At 64.6% G+C, this 12,837-nt stretch overlaps 1 protein-coding gene across 6 annotated transcripts in view; it reads right to left on the bottom strand.

Annotated features, from left to right (window-relative positions):
• VAV2 (vav guanine nucleotide exchange factor 2) overlaps nt 1–12,837 on the bottom strand; it is a 97,201-nt gene that overhangs the window by 23,559 nt on the left and 60,805 nt on the right. For 4 of the 6 annotated variants that reach the window (XR_011473342.1, XR_011473341.1, XM_070430336.1 and 1 more), the window contains exons 4-10: nt 11,118–11,186; nt 5,238–5,340; nt 3,050–3,064; nt 2,068–2,166; nt 1,203–1,271; nt 685–785; nt 367–466 (exon numbers count right to left, since the gene is read on the bottom strand). Coding sequence is in view for 4 of the 6 variants with exons in the window: in XM_070430336.1 (XP_070286437.1) it covers nt 367–466; nt 685–785; nt 1,203–1,271; nt 2,068–2,166; nt 3,050–3,064; nt 5,238–5,340; nt 11,118–11,186 (556 nt within the window). In the remaining 2 variants the exon portion in view is untranslated. The remainder of the gene's footprint in view (nt 1–366; nt 467–684; nt 786–1,202; nt 1,272–2,067; nt 2,167–3,049; nt 3,065–5,237; nt 5,341–11,117; nt 11,187–12,837) is intronic. The other 2 variants (XM_070430337.1, XM_070430339.1) reach the window with 1 other exon arrangement.

Below are 12,837 nucleotides of genomic sequence, written 5' to 3'. Positions count from 1 at the left end.
GAAAAACCACCTGCTAAAATCCACACAAAAAGGTCCTATCAGCCCGGCCGGCGTGGCTCAGGGGTTGAGCATCGACCTATGAACCAGGAGGTCATGGTTCGATTCCCCATCAGGGCACAGGCCCGGGTTGCGGGCTCGATCCCCAGTGGGGGTGTGCAGGAGGCAGCCGATCCATAATTCTCTCTCATCATTGATGTTTCTATCTCTCTCTCCCTCTCCCTTCCTCTCTGAAATCAATAAAAATTTTAAAAAGAAAAAGGTATATCACTACCCCATCCCCACCTTCCCACAACGGGGTGAGCAGGAGGCCATGGAGCTGCAGCCTCAGGGGGATGAGCCAGGGGCCGGGCCGGGAGCCACTGTTACCTCCACCTTCAGCCTGAAGTCCTCCCGGCTGGCGAGGAGCTGGTTCAGCGTGTTCTGAGCGTGCTCCATGTGGCTGCAGTACTCCCCGTAGATCAGGAGCCTGGGCATGCACATGCGGACATGTAGGTTCACATGTGTGCACACACGTGCACACACATGCACATGCACAGACGCACACATGCCCCCTGCCGCGGGCGGCACACAGCCAGAGGACCTGGCCCAGTGAAGCCGCTGGTCAGCTCTGCACTGTCCTGCCCAGCCCCAGAGAGGAGCCCAGGCACCCCCGAGGCCCCGCAGCCGGGAGGGGCCGCCACCCACCTCTCCTTGAACTCCAGGAAGACCTTGGCCAGCGTGCCGCCGCCCGCCATCATGGCCACGTCGATGGCCCGCAGGAAGCTGTGGTGCACCCTGATCAGGTCCTGGAGGGAAAGCCGTCGGCACGTGAGCGGCACCAGCCAGAGGGGCCACGGGTCCCTGTTCGCTCTCGGACGGAGAGGCCCGGGCATGGGGGTGCGTCCCACAGAAGTGTGGGTGTAACCCAGCCAGGAGGGCTATGGGGCTGGCCGCCCAAGGAGGCCTGAGCACACCCAAGTCCCCGAAACCAAGTCCCTCCTCTCATCTGCCAGCCACAAAACACCCCTTAGCCAGGACCCACCAAGCCCTGGGCAGGGATGCAGCGCAGCCCGGGACCCGGGACAGAGCCCGCAGGTGGGCATAGCTGGGACCTGGGACAGAGCCTACAGGGGGGGCGCAGCCCGGGACCTGGGACAGAGCCTGCAGGGGGGCGCAGCCCGGGACCCGGAACAGAGCCCGCCGGCAGGCGCACAGGGCCTCACCTCCAGGTTGATGAAGACAGCCGCCATGTCCGCCGGGCTCAGCACCAGCCTCAGGGGGCCCATGTAGTTCTGGAAGACAGAGCCCGATGCTGTCTCAGCGCGGGGGGCAGCCACCTTCCAGGCCACAGCGCGGCCCGAGGGGCTCTGACAACCCCGCCGAGGTCAGGGGCTCCCTGCAGGCGGCCCCCAGGCCTGGCCAGGCCGGCGCTCAGTACTCGCTGCAGAGCATCTGGGAGGCCCGGCTCTGCTGCGCGGGGCAGGCAAGTGGGGCCTGAGCGCGGGCCGAGCACACACCTGCTCCCTGGGGGCACTCGCATGCGCTGGACACAAACCCACAGCCACCACGGAGCACGGCTAGCGTTTGAAACATGAGGAAACTGAGGCCCGGGCAGGGCGGGGAGGGCGTCACCCTCATGCACCTCTGGACGGTGACAGGGCCACGGTCCCCGCCTGCGCCCTGAACCTGCCAGGAGAGGCTCTCCACGCCCAGAAGCTCCGCGAGGCAGGCAGTGCCCGAGCTGCCTCGGTTCTCACAGGTGCAAACGCCCCTCCCGCCCGGGGAGGACTCGTGCTTCTCCTCTCCGGCCCCTTCTCCCCAGAGGGCCTGTCCCCACCTCTCCCGGCCACGGGACGGAGCAGGAGGAACTGTCCACATGGACAGGCTGCCCTGGCCTGTCTGACTCGGGGGGAGCACACCGACCTCGAATGGGGAGGGGCGGCCTGTAAACATGGTTACCCCCCAAAGCACACGGCACGCCCTGGCTGAGGCCCCCAACACCACCCGGACGCACCAGGCAGGGGTGGCCCCTGCCCTGGAAGGCCGAGCCCCGGGGAGCTGGAGCCGGCGCGCAGGGGCCGAGCCCACCTTCTCGATGTCCTCCAGCGTGCGGTAGTACTTGGCCTCGGTCTCCTGGATCTCCAGCAGGCAGCACGTCCTCTTGTCGTCCTCCGTCATGCCCATTTTCTACGGGCGGACACGGGCGTGAGCAGGGACGCCCACCAGGCCTGCCACCCGCTCACCGCCCGCTTGGCCAACATGGGGCCGGATGGGAGACAGAAGGGCCCAGGCCTTCCTCCCCCTCCCCTCTTGCAGATGAGGAAACTGAGGCACGTGGAGGGGCTGTGGCGGGAACCTGAGAACGGGCAGCAGTGCCAAGGGAGCGCGGCTTCCAGGCCAGGGCAAGCCCCACACAAGCCACCTCTGGCATAGACAGCACGTGTGAGGTGCTTAAAGCACCTACTGTGTGCACAGGAGAGCCTCTGACCAGCTCCCTGAGGACCCGTGTCTGCCAACTGGTTCCTCAGCTGGTGCCTCAGAGAAGGACACGGATTCCTCACAAGCTGGCCCTTCCCAGCGCCCATGGGCTGCAAGCAGGGCCCCTGGGGACACGCCACCGTGGCAGAGCCTGCCCCCACCTCTAGGGGGACCGGGACGGGGGGCGGGCTGACCAAGACTGTGGTCACAGGGCGAGGAAGGGGGGTGATGTGACTACAGAGGCAGCCACGCTCTCGGGCCCCTCAGCTGAGCCGTATGTGCCCGTGAGCGAGGCCCCGGGAGAAGGAGCTGGGACCCATGGCATGACGTTCGGACCCCGTGTGCCCTGACCGTCCTCCTCCTCCAGGAAGGCCAGGCCCTGCTGGGCTCCGCCGGGGCCGCAGCTCCGAGGGCCGCGCAGGGCACATGCCCCAGGGCCAGGGTGACAGCCCTGCTCAGCCAGGGGACTGCACTGTTACTCTCGGGGCTCCATGGGGATGCTGAGTGGTCCCCCTAAAACTGCATAAAAACAGGCCGACAGTGTCTCCCAGGGCAGGGCCCGCGATGGGGAGACGCCGCGGGCAGCGCTTACCTGCATGTACCTGATCTGAGAGCATGGAAACAGACAGAGACCCAGTTAGCACCCAGCTGCACGTGGGGGTCAGGGAGGCCCACGCATTTAGCCCACAGCTGCAGGGGTGCCCGCTGCTGGGCGGGTGGGAGGGACAGGCCCGGGACCGAGCACATGGCTGGTCTTCCCACATCTGGGCTGAGAACCACCTGCCAATCTCTGGTTTTATCTTCCTTCACAAAAGCACTGTCCCCATGACCTCCACTGGGACTGTGGGGGGGGGGGGCCCAGCCGTGGCAGGGGATGGCAGGGGATGAGATACACCAGCCATGGGTCCCAGAGGGCGTGGCAGGAGGCCCACCTACCCAGGATGGACACGGCGGCCTGTGAGCACCAGCCCGGGCGTTAGGACACTGAGCAGAGCAGGGCAGGGGGCGCCAGCTTATCCCCAGGATATGGGGGGCGAGGGGACATCGTCTCAGCCCCCAGACCCTGCCAACAGCCCCAGGTCCCGCTGTATGGGGTTCAGCGCCAGGGACAGAGAGAGCTTGGGGAGCACCCTCTCCAGGTCTCGCAGGCCAAGCACCGTGGGGGGTCTCGGGAGCCTGTGACCTGGGCTCCGGTCCTGTCCTCGCTCCAGAGGACACCGGCTCCCTAAGGGCTAGGGGAGCCCAGAGGCCGGCCAGGCTCCTGGGCAGCTGGGGGCGGGGAAGCAGAGACCTCCAGCAACAGGCGAGGGTGGCCTTCCAGCCCCCAACACCCCCCTGGGGGGCAGGATCGCCCAAGGCCACGGCCCCACAGCAGACTCACAGAGTGAGACCTGGTTACTGAGGGGAAGGGAACCCACCACACCCTTCAGGGCAGTTTCGGGGTGGCGAGCGCCGCGCCCAGCATGTCCCGTCTCCCCCGCGTGATGCCGGAGGGGCCGCAGGCGCCCAGAGCGGGAAAGCCTCTCTGAAAGGCCGGGGGAGCGGCTCCCCGCTTCGTGTGTTCGCCGCCACTGCTCACTCCCACGTGGACCCCGAATTCCCTTTCTGAGACGTTCCCCCATTTCTTGTGTGAAAGCAAATGGCATCAAAAGCCTCCTGAGGGGGCAAGTGGCACCTCCATGCCCCTGTGTGGGGGCCCGAGGGGCTGGGGCCAGGTCCCCATCTCCCCGGCCCAGCCCGGCCCGGCCGGCAGGACCCGCCTCCCCACAGCAGCTGTGGGCATTAACCCCGCACTGCAGCCCACGGGCGACCCAGGCTGTCAGCCTCCCGGCGGAAACAGACACCCTCGCACACAGAGGACGCTCAGCTGGCTGACTGGGATGATCGCGCTGCCCAGAGAGGCCGGTGCGTGCAGTGTGAGCTGACACGTGTGGTGTGAGCGGGGCTCCCACTGAGAGCTGGCGGCTCCCGGGTGGGAGGGACTCCGAGCCCCGCACAGCCTTCGAGAATCCCAGGGCTACGCGGGAAGGGCGCGTCATATCCCAGCCTCCTGAGGAGACTTCGCAGGGACGGGGGGCCTGCAGCAGGCTGGGCCCAGGAAGGGGGAGGAACCGGGGTGGGGAGGACAGGGGCAGCCTCTGCAGCTCCTTCCACACCGGACCAGCTCCCCCTCAGTGGCCCGGACCGGGGCCGGCTCATTTTTAAAGAAAGGGCCAGAATCAGCCCGGCCAGCAGGCCTCAGTGGTTGAGCGTCGACCTATGAACCAGGAGGTCACAGTTTGATTCCTGGTCAGGGCACAGGCCCGGGTTTCGGGCTCGATCCCCAGCGTGGGGCGTGCAGGAGGCAGCCGATCAGTGATTCTCTTATCACTGGTGTTTCTCTCTCTCCCTCCCTCTCCCTTTCTCTCCGAAATCAATAGTGTATATATATATGTTTTAAAAGGGCAGACTGCCCTAACTGGTTTGGCTCAGTGGATAGAGTGTCGGCCTGCGGACTGAAAGGTCCCAGGTTCGATTCCGGCCAAGGGCATATACGTTGGTTGCGGGCACGTCTCCAGTGGGAGGTGTGCAGGAGGCAGCTGATCGATGTTTCTAACTCTCTATCCCTCTCCCTTCCTCTCTGTGAAAAATCAATAAAATATATTTTAAAAAAATAAAAATAAAAAATAAAATAAAATAAAAATAAAAGGGCAGACTGCTCCGCCAAGTCTAAAAACCCGTGCGGGTGAGGAAGAGGGCGTGTGGGCGCGGGCCCAGGGGGGAGGGGGGGGGGCGCTTACCATGGGCTGCTGCACCTCCACCTTGATGATGTCCTCGTAGATGTCGTCCCCCTCATCCTCACACGGGACGCAGTCGTAGATGTCCTCCCCCACGTCGTGCTCGCTGCGGGGAGGGAGCGGTCAGAGGGGCCTAAGGGTGGGCACCTGCCTCCCAGGTGTAGTTTAGACCGGGCAGCGTGCAGAGCCCAGCTCCTGCTTTGCCTGCCGTGCTTCAGAAGGACCCGAGACAGAGCCCCAACTCCCCAGCCCCTCACTAACCGCCAGGACACGGGGAGGCCCAGGGGGGACCCCGCGGGAGTCTTCGCAGGCCAGTCAGGCGGTGCCCAGCTCCGACGCCCGGGCTCCTGCCCCCGGCCCCATGCCCTCGCCACGGCCAGGCCTGGCACCTGCAGCCGAGCACTCGGCCTCCCTGTCCCTGCAGACGCTGCCCCCAAGGAAACAGAGCCCGAGGCCCTGCCCGCCGGTGCCCGAGGTCCAGGCAGGCCCTGCAGGCGCCGGTGCCCGGCTCCTGTCCCACAGCAGAGCGGGCCTGGTGACGAGGCCAGCGTCGAAACTGTGGCCGCGTGGGACAGAGGAGAGGGGACGCCACAGGCTGCTCCATCAGAGGCAGGCGAGGCCGCGGGGCCAGTGGAGGGAGGCCCGGGCAGCTATACATTTTAGGAACAAATGACATTAATAAAGAGAACGGGAAATAGGCCCAGAAAGGGGCCTCCAGGTCACTGGTGCAGGGACCAGCATGAGAGCCGCCTTCTCCTCCCATGTTTGGGGGACATTCCAGTTGATCCCCGCGCTGTCCCACCCGCTCGGGATCCTGCCCCGCCAGGACCTCCCTGCAGCGCCCCCACGGGACTCGGTGCTCGAGATGCAACCTCCTCACTGCCCCACGCACGCCCATGGCGCCCACGGCTCTCCTACTTGGGCTCCAAGACCCAGTGGCCACCTCTTCTGAGGAGCCCTCCAGGATTTCTGGGCTGGTATTAACCCAGCCCCAATCTGGGCGCCCATGGGTGGTGCTTGTGTGCAAACTCCCTTCCAGCCCTGGGCGAGGGATTCCCCCAGTTCAGGCACGTCACCCCAGTCCGGCCCAGGACTCGGGCAGGTCTGAGACAGGAGGAGCCGCACCCCCAGGCTCCCCGGAGCGCCCCAGGAAGAAGAGGGGCTCTCAGGGAGGGAGAAGCCATATGCAAACGCAAGGCATTCATCGTGAGAGCAATTTCAAAACAGACCTCCCCGTTTGCTGGATGAAGCGTTTTTAAGTGGCAGTATCTTGTGTTAATTTTTTCAACCAGCTGCTGTCCTGTTCAATTATACATGATTCAGTGGCCTCGACAGCGAGCTCGGAGCCCCCAAGGCCATCATCCCAGCCCAGCGCTGTGTCAGACGCACGGGCTTCTGAGCTCCCGGGTCACGTTCTGACCCGAGACCCCGCTGCCCACCTGGGCCGCTACCCGCTGCGGCTGTGAGCTCCCAACGCGGGGAGTCCCACTGGGCTGTGCCCGCGGTTCCGCAGAGCACGTGGGCTCCTGCGTCGCGTCAAACTAAGTAATCCAGTGGGACCCCGCTTCCCCGACACCTCCCCCCTCGGACCGACAGCCCTTTCACGCCGATGCCTGTGTGATCGTCAGGCGCCTCTCACAGGAGAGGCTGCGCGATCTGAGTCGGTTTCCCACGGTTCACATCTCAGGATATTGTGCCCGAACATCTTCACGTTTTGTGTTTTGCTTTGGTTGCTGCCTATAATTACTGTTAAATTTTCATCTTACTGTGCATTCCCTTTCCTGTTTGTTAAATCTCCATTTACCTTCCATGTCCCTTCTGCTTTCCTCGTGCTCACTCACAGTTAAACAGGACAAGAGCCTGGCCTGCCTGTCAGAGAGGGTGAAGCGGGACCACGGGAGGGTCTGGGACGAGTCCTTCCATTTACACGTCTTCCAATGGGAACAGATGACCCGGTTCCGAACAGCCCTCCGGAACGAGTTCGGTTCCAGGAACCAGGTGCCACTGGATTTTGGATGTTGGGTTAAACAAAAATACATTCTGAACATTCACCTGCCTGTGTTGTGTTTTCTTCCTGCTTCGTGTTTTGTTGTTGGTTTGGTGTGGCTACTAGAGAACTCACAGTCCCACGTGTGGCCCGTGTGCCATTCTCCGGGCGGCACAGCCACAGCCATTCGGAATCAGAGAAGAAAGGCCACATTCGGGGTGAAACGGGTCGGGAGCCACCGTCCCTGCTGAGCACCCGCGGTGTGATCTCTGGGCTGTGCCGCCCACAACGTCACTGGCGACCTTCCCAGCCGGTCCCCAAAGCAGATACAGACACTGCGTGTCACACCCGGGAAACCGAGGCACGCAAGGTGGGAAACCTGTCAGAGGCCACACAAACAGGACACGACAGAGCCAGGTCCTGGGCTTGTCCCACAAGACAGCCCTGTGGCTTGGGAGCCGGCGTGGCGGGAGTGGACAGACAGACTCCTGCACTGGGTGGTGGGAGGCGGCCTCCACTGAGGAGCTGTGTCTGGTGGGCAGAGGCTGGGGGGCCTCCACCACCCGCTAGGCTGGGGTGACAGTGGGGGACACCCCAGGCAGAACGGCCTCTCAGAGGAGGGTCCACATGGGGGACCCACGCCTCTCCTCCAGCGCTCGCCCCTCTTGCAGCCAGCCCCACCCCTGCCTGGAGCACAGGGGCCTGGGGGGCAGGGGTCTCACTCCCCTTTATAGTCCCAGCTCCTGGGAACACAGAAAGAGCTTAGTATCCAGTTGGCAACTGAACGAGTACACGACTGAATGAATGAATGAATGGAAGCCAACATCGGGGCGCTCGCCATGTCGGTCCCCCCCAGGTTCCCTGTGTGGGAGAGAGCGGCACAGGGCTGCGTGTTTGAGGGGGATCCAGCTGTGGAGCATCAGGCCCAGGCAGCTTCCGACACCTGGCCGAGAGCCCAAAGGAAAGAATGAGCAGGTTCTGCTCAAACTGTCGCTGCTCGCTCCCGGCCGCCCAGAGGAAGTGGGGCTCCCTCGCTCCCGGCCGCCCAGAGGAAGTGGGGCTCCCTAGCTCCCGGCCGCCCAGAGGAAGTGGGGCTCCCTAGCTCCCGGCCGCCCAGAGGAAGTGGGGCTCCCTCGCTCCCGGCCGCCCCAGAGGAAGTGGGGCTCCCTCGCTCCAGCTGCCCTGATGAGGCTGAGCCACTGCCCCAGCTCCACCTCGACTCGCACAGCTTCCTCTCTGCCCCGCAGGCAGCCGGGTGAGAAATGGCCTCCCTGTTTGCCTTGTAAGCTGCCCTAATGGATAATATCACCCCAGGTCCACGGGGACAGGATGCGAGGGATGTGCTTCTCATGGAAGGAGAAGGAGGGGGAAGCTTGAAAAATTTATTAAACTGGAGCCGCTGGGACCAAATCGCAAGTTAAAGACTCACATTCATCCCGTCCCTACAACTCATGATTTATGTTTGCAATAACGGCGCCGTAAGGAACCGCTGGATCAAGGCTCGCTCTTCATGCCACGGAACGACGCCACTGAGCTGTGCGAAGCCACGGGCCCCGACTGGCTTCTCACCCGAGAGGAGTCACATCCCGTGTTGCGGTTCGAGGGCCCAGTCACACGGGAAGGGGCAGAGAAGGGGGGCATGGGCACCCGGGTCGCCACTGTCTGACTCACCGCATAGAAACCCCCCAAACTGACCGCGCCCACAAGCCACTGGGGACAGGCAGGAACCCGGGTGGCAGCTGAGGCGGGAGGGGGCTCTGGCTGGTTCTGAGGAGGCACTTCCTGCCACATCCCGGCTGCACACGGAGCCCTGGGCCGGCTGACACCTCAGGTTGGTGACCTGGGAGAAGTGGCAGATCTCGATGGCCCTCACCCTTGGACAGGGGCGCCCCGGGCTCTGGGGGGAGGGGGGGCTTCAACGGCACATGGCAGGGAGGTGAGGGCACAGACGTGGAGTCAAAGCTGAGCGACATGGACCGGGGCTCCCCCTCTCTAGGCCTCAGTTTTCTTGTCTGTAAAATGGGGACGCCTGCAGACAGACCTCACAAAGCAGCTGGGGCGAGGGGACATCGCAGGTGAGGTCCCAGCAGTCCCGCCCGTGCAGGCTCCGTCACGGTCACCCAGGACTTCCGCTGCCGTGCGCCCACGCCCGCGCTGCTAGGGGGCCTGAGCGGGGTGCTCGTGCACCCCATGGACAGCCGCGAAGGGTGGGGTGCTCTGCTGGTGGGGGATGGGCGGTGGTGCTGGCTGGATGGGTGGACCGGAGGGTGTTCCAAGGGGGAGACACTCAGACCCGGATTTGGCAGATGAGGAGGGGTCTCCAAGGTGGAAAAGGCTGGGAAGGGGCGGGAAGCAGTCCAACCTGGGCTCAGCCCGCAGGAGGGGGGACAGGGGGGCGGGCGGGACAGCCTTCCAGCTGAGCCTCTCTGAGCCCGTTTCCTCCTCCCTGCAGGGGGGTGAGCAGCTCCTCACTCAGCCCCACCCCTAAGGGCCAGCGCTGGGCTGATCCTCTCACAGTCATTTCTAAGACCCTCTCTGACTCCTGGCACTGCATCCGGGTGGGCTGCTCGGCCTGGCTGTGACTCGCATGGACCCCAGGCCCATTTCTCCCCCCAGGCTGCTCTCCCGCCCTCTCCCCCACATGGGGCCGACCAGACGCCCCGAAGAGCTCCATGCCTCCCAGTGGGGTCGCTGCAGGGCCCGGCCCGCCCAGGCTCAGGAGCATGGGCTGTGGCAGCCACTCCCACTGGTGTTTCATTCCCGTCATCACAGGACCTTGGCCGCCAGCACAAAGCTGGCATCTGAGTTTTGAGTGACTCGTGTTGCTTTAAAGAGACGGGCCCCACACCCTGGAGGCAGCGGGGATGTGGGGTGGGCGGCCAAGGCTGTCCCTCCCTCCCCCCCCCACCCCCCGCCTGTGCTGCAGGTGGAGAGAAAGAGACAGAGAGTCTTCCCACAGGAACCGCGGTTTATCCCGGACCAAGCAGGAAGGAGGATCTTGTCGCAGGAAGCGTGTGGGGTTCCCCGTCTGGCCTAGAGGCAGTGCCAGCCGGCTCAGGAGCCACCAGGGCCCCCCCAGGGCTCAGGCTCCCTCCTGCAGGGTGGGCACCCTCCCTCCTCCCTCCTCCCTCCTCTAGCCACTGCCCCCCCAGGGAAGCGGCCTGGCCCTGAGAGCAGGCCACACAGTCCCACCCCTGCCACAGCAACCCCACAGAGCCAGCCGACCTCTTCAGGCTCCTATTGGTCCCCCTGGGGGGGGCGGGGGGGAGGCCGGGACTGTAGGGTGAACCAGTCCAGGATGATGGCCAGGCCGGGGCTGCGTGTGGACGCAGAGGAAGCCCTCAGAGAGAGGAAGGAAGTAGACGCAGAGCCACAAGGACGGGCCACCCAGAGAAGGGGGACCCTGTGGCCTCAGGTGGCCTGGTCTCAGCCCCGCGCCCGCCCTGATGGGCCAGAGGCAATGCTGGACCCACCCACTGCCTGCACTGTGGCCCGGGCTCCAGGGACGCCCACATCCCCCAACACAGCACCGGGCTAAGAACCTCCCAGCCCAGCCCGTCCAGAGCGGCCCAGCTCTCTCTGCGGCTCTGAAAAAAGAGGCTCCCCGACAAGAGGCCTGGGAGGAAGACCCCTCCATGTCACCTCCAAACACGTCGGGGCCTTCGAGAACGAGGGGGTGTGAGGTGCAGACAGGCTCATGTCTGAGAGAACAGACCCTCACCCTCACCTCCCACTCTGCTGGGGGGACCCTCACCACAGCCCTCAGGACTGACAGGTGCCCTGGCGGGGCTCTGAGGCCTCAGCGGGCATCCCTGCCCCCGTCCTCCCCCCCCCCCCCCCCGGCCCTCGTGCACCCCCCCCCCCCCCTGCTGTCCAGTCCTCTCCTGGGTGCTTACTCGGCCAGCTCCTCCAGGCTGCGGTAGACGTCATCGTCGTTCTCCGCCGTCTCCTCCGAGGGGAAGGGCCTGCGGGAGGAGAGAGAGGAGTGAGCCGGGAATGGGAGCCCCGCTGGGCTCTCCCGGGAGGAGCTAACGGGCTCTGTCTGCTTCTCGGGGAAGGACACACTCGTGTGTCACGGAACCAGCCGGGCTGGCCTGTGTCTGTGAGGCTCTGATTTTGCTCAATCCCGTCACCTCCCCTGCTCTCCCCTGCACTGCAGCCCCGGCTCCGGCTGCGCTCAGCTGGCTGACCCGCCAGCAGCTGCAGCAGCCTCCGGGCACTGTGACCCCAGCCCAGGCTGCGTGGGGCTCGGCCTGCTCCCCTGCGGTCCCTCCACCCCGGGCAGGAAGCCCCGTGCAATCCCCTCACTGAGTGTCTGCAGACGCCTTGCCTGGGACCCAGCCTGCTGCCCCCCGCTCCGTCCCCCCAGACCCGGAGAGATCGCTGGCCAGAAGCCAACAGAGACCCCACTGCTGCCTCCTCCTCCTCCGACGCCTTCATCTAAGGCAGTGGTTCTCAACCTTCCTAATGCCGCGACCCTTTCATACAGTTCCTCATGTTGTGGTGACCCCCAACCATAACATTATTCTCGTTGCTACTTCATAACTGTAATGTTGCTACTGTTATGAATCGTCATGTAAATATCTGATATGCAGGATGTATTTTCATTGTTACAAATTGAACATAATTAAAGCATAGTGATTAATCACAAAAACAATATGTAATTATATCTGTGTTTTCCGATGGTCTTAGGCGACCCCTGTGAAAGGGTCGTTCGACCCCCAAAGGGGTCGCGACCCACAGGTTGAGAACCGCTGATCTAAGGGGAGACCTCTGGGGGCAGCTAAGAGCAAGGCCTCTGCAGGTCACAGATCCGGGTTCAACCCCCGGCTCTGCTCCTGCTCAGCTCCCTGTGGGACCCTGGGGCCTTTGTGACCCTGGGGGCTGTGTGACCCTGGGGCCTGTGTGACCCTGGGGGCTGTGTGACCCTGGGGCCTGTGTGACCCTGGGGGCTGTGTGACCCTGGGGCCTGTGTGACCCTGGGGGCTGTGTGACCCTGGGGCTGTGTGACCCTGGGGGCTGTGTGACCCTGGGGCCTGTGTGACCCTGGGGCCTGTGTGACCCTGGGGGCTGTGTGACCCTGGGGCTGTGTGACCCTGGGGACTGTGTGACCCTGGGGGCTGTGTGACCTTGGGAGCTGGGATCCTGGGGGGCTGTGTGACCCTGGGGGCTGGGACCCTGGGGGAGGTCTTGGCACCAGGCACAATCAGGCTCAGCTGCATCTCAGCGGGTGTGACGGGCCAGGCGCAGGGAGAGATGCCGGGGGGGGGGGGGGGGGGGGGGGGGGCGTGAGAGCCCAGCCCAGTACCCCTGCGCCCAGCTCGCCAGGGAAGCAGCCAGGCTCACCTTGAAGGCACATCCGCCCGTTTAGTTACTGAAGGAGTCACCTGGGTGCCGCCTGCTAACTGGCAGGGAGCCCTTGGCACCCGGGGGTTCACTGATTAAAAAATGCTCTCCTGCTCCTGCCCCGACTGTCCAAACACGCCCACAGATCCCCTTTCTTTCTCAGCCCCCACCCCGCCCAGGGCAGACGGCCATCATGGGGGGGGGGGGGGTGCAGCACCAGGCCAGACACCCCACCCGCGCCCACACCCAGCTCAGGATCGCCCTGAGTCA

Source organism: Myotis yumanensis, unplaced genomic scaffold (assembly GCF_028538775.1).
Source record: "Myotis yumanensis isolate MYYU_CA2020_CCGP unplaced genomic scaffold, mMyoYum1.0.hap1 SCAF_12, whole genome shotgun sequence".
Classification (NCBI taxonomy): domain Eukaryota; kingdom Metazoa; phylum Chordata; class Mammalia; order Chiroptera; family Vespertilionidae; genus Myotis; species Myotis yumanensis.
The sequence above is the reverse complement of the archived record's forward strand: the minus strand, read 5'-3'. Positions and strand labels throughout refer to the sequence as shown.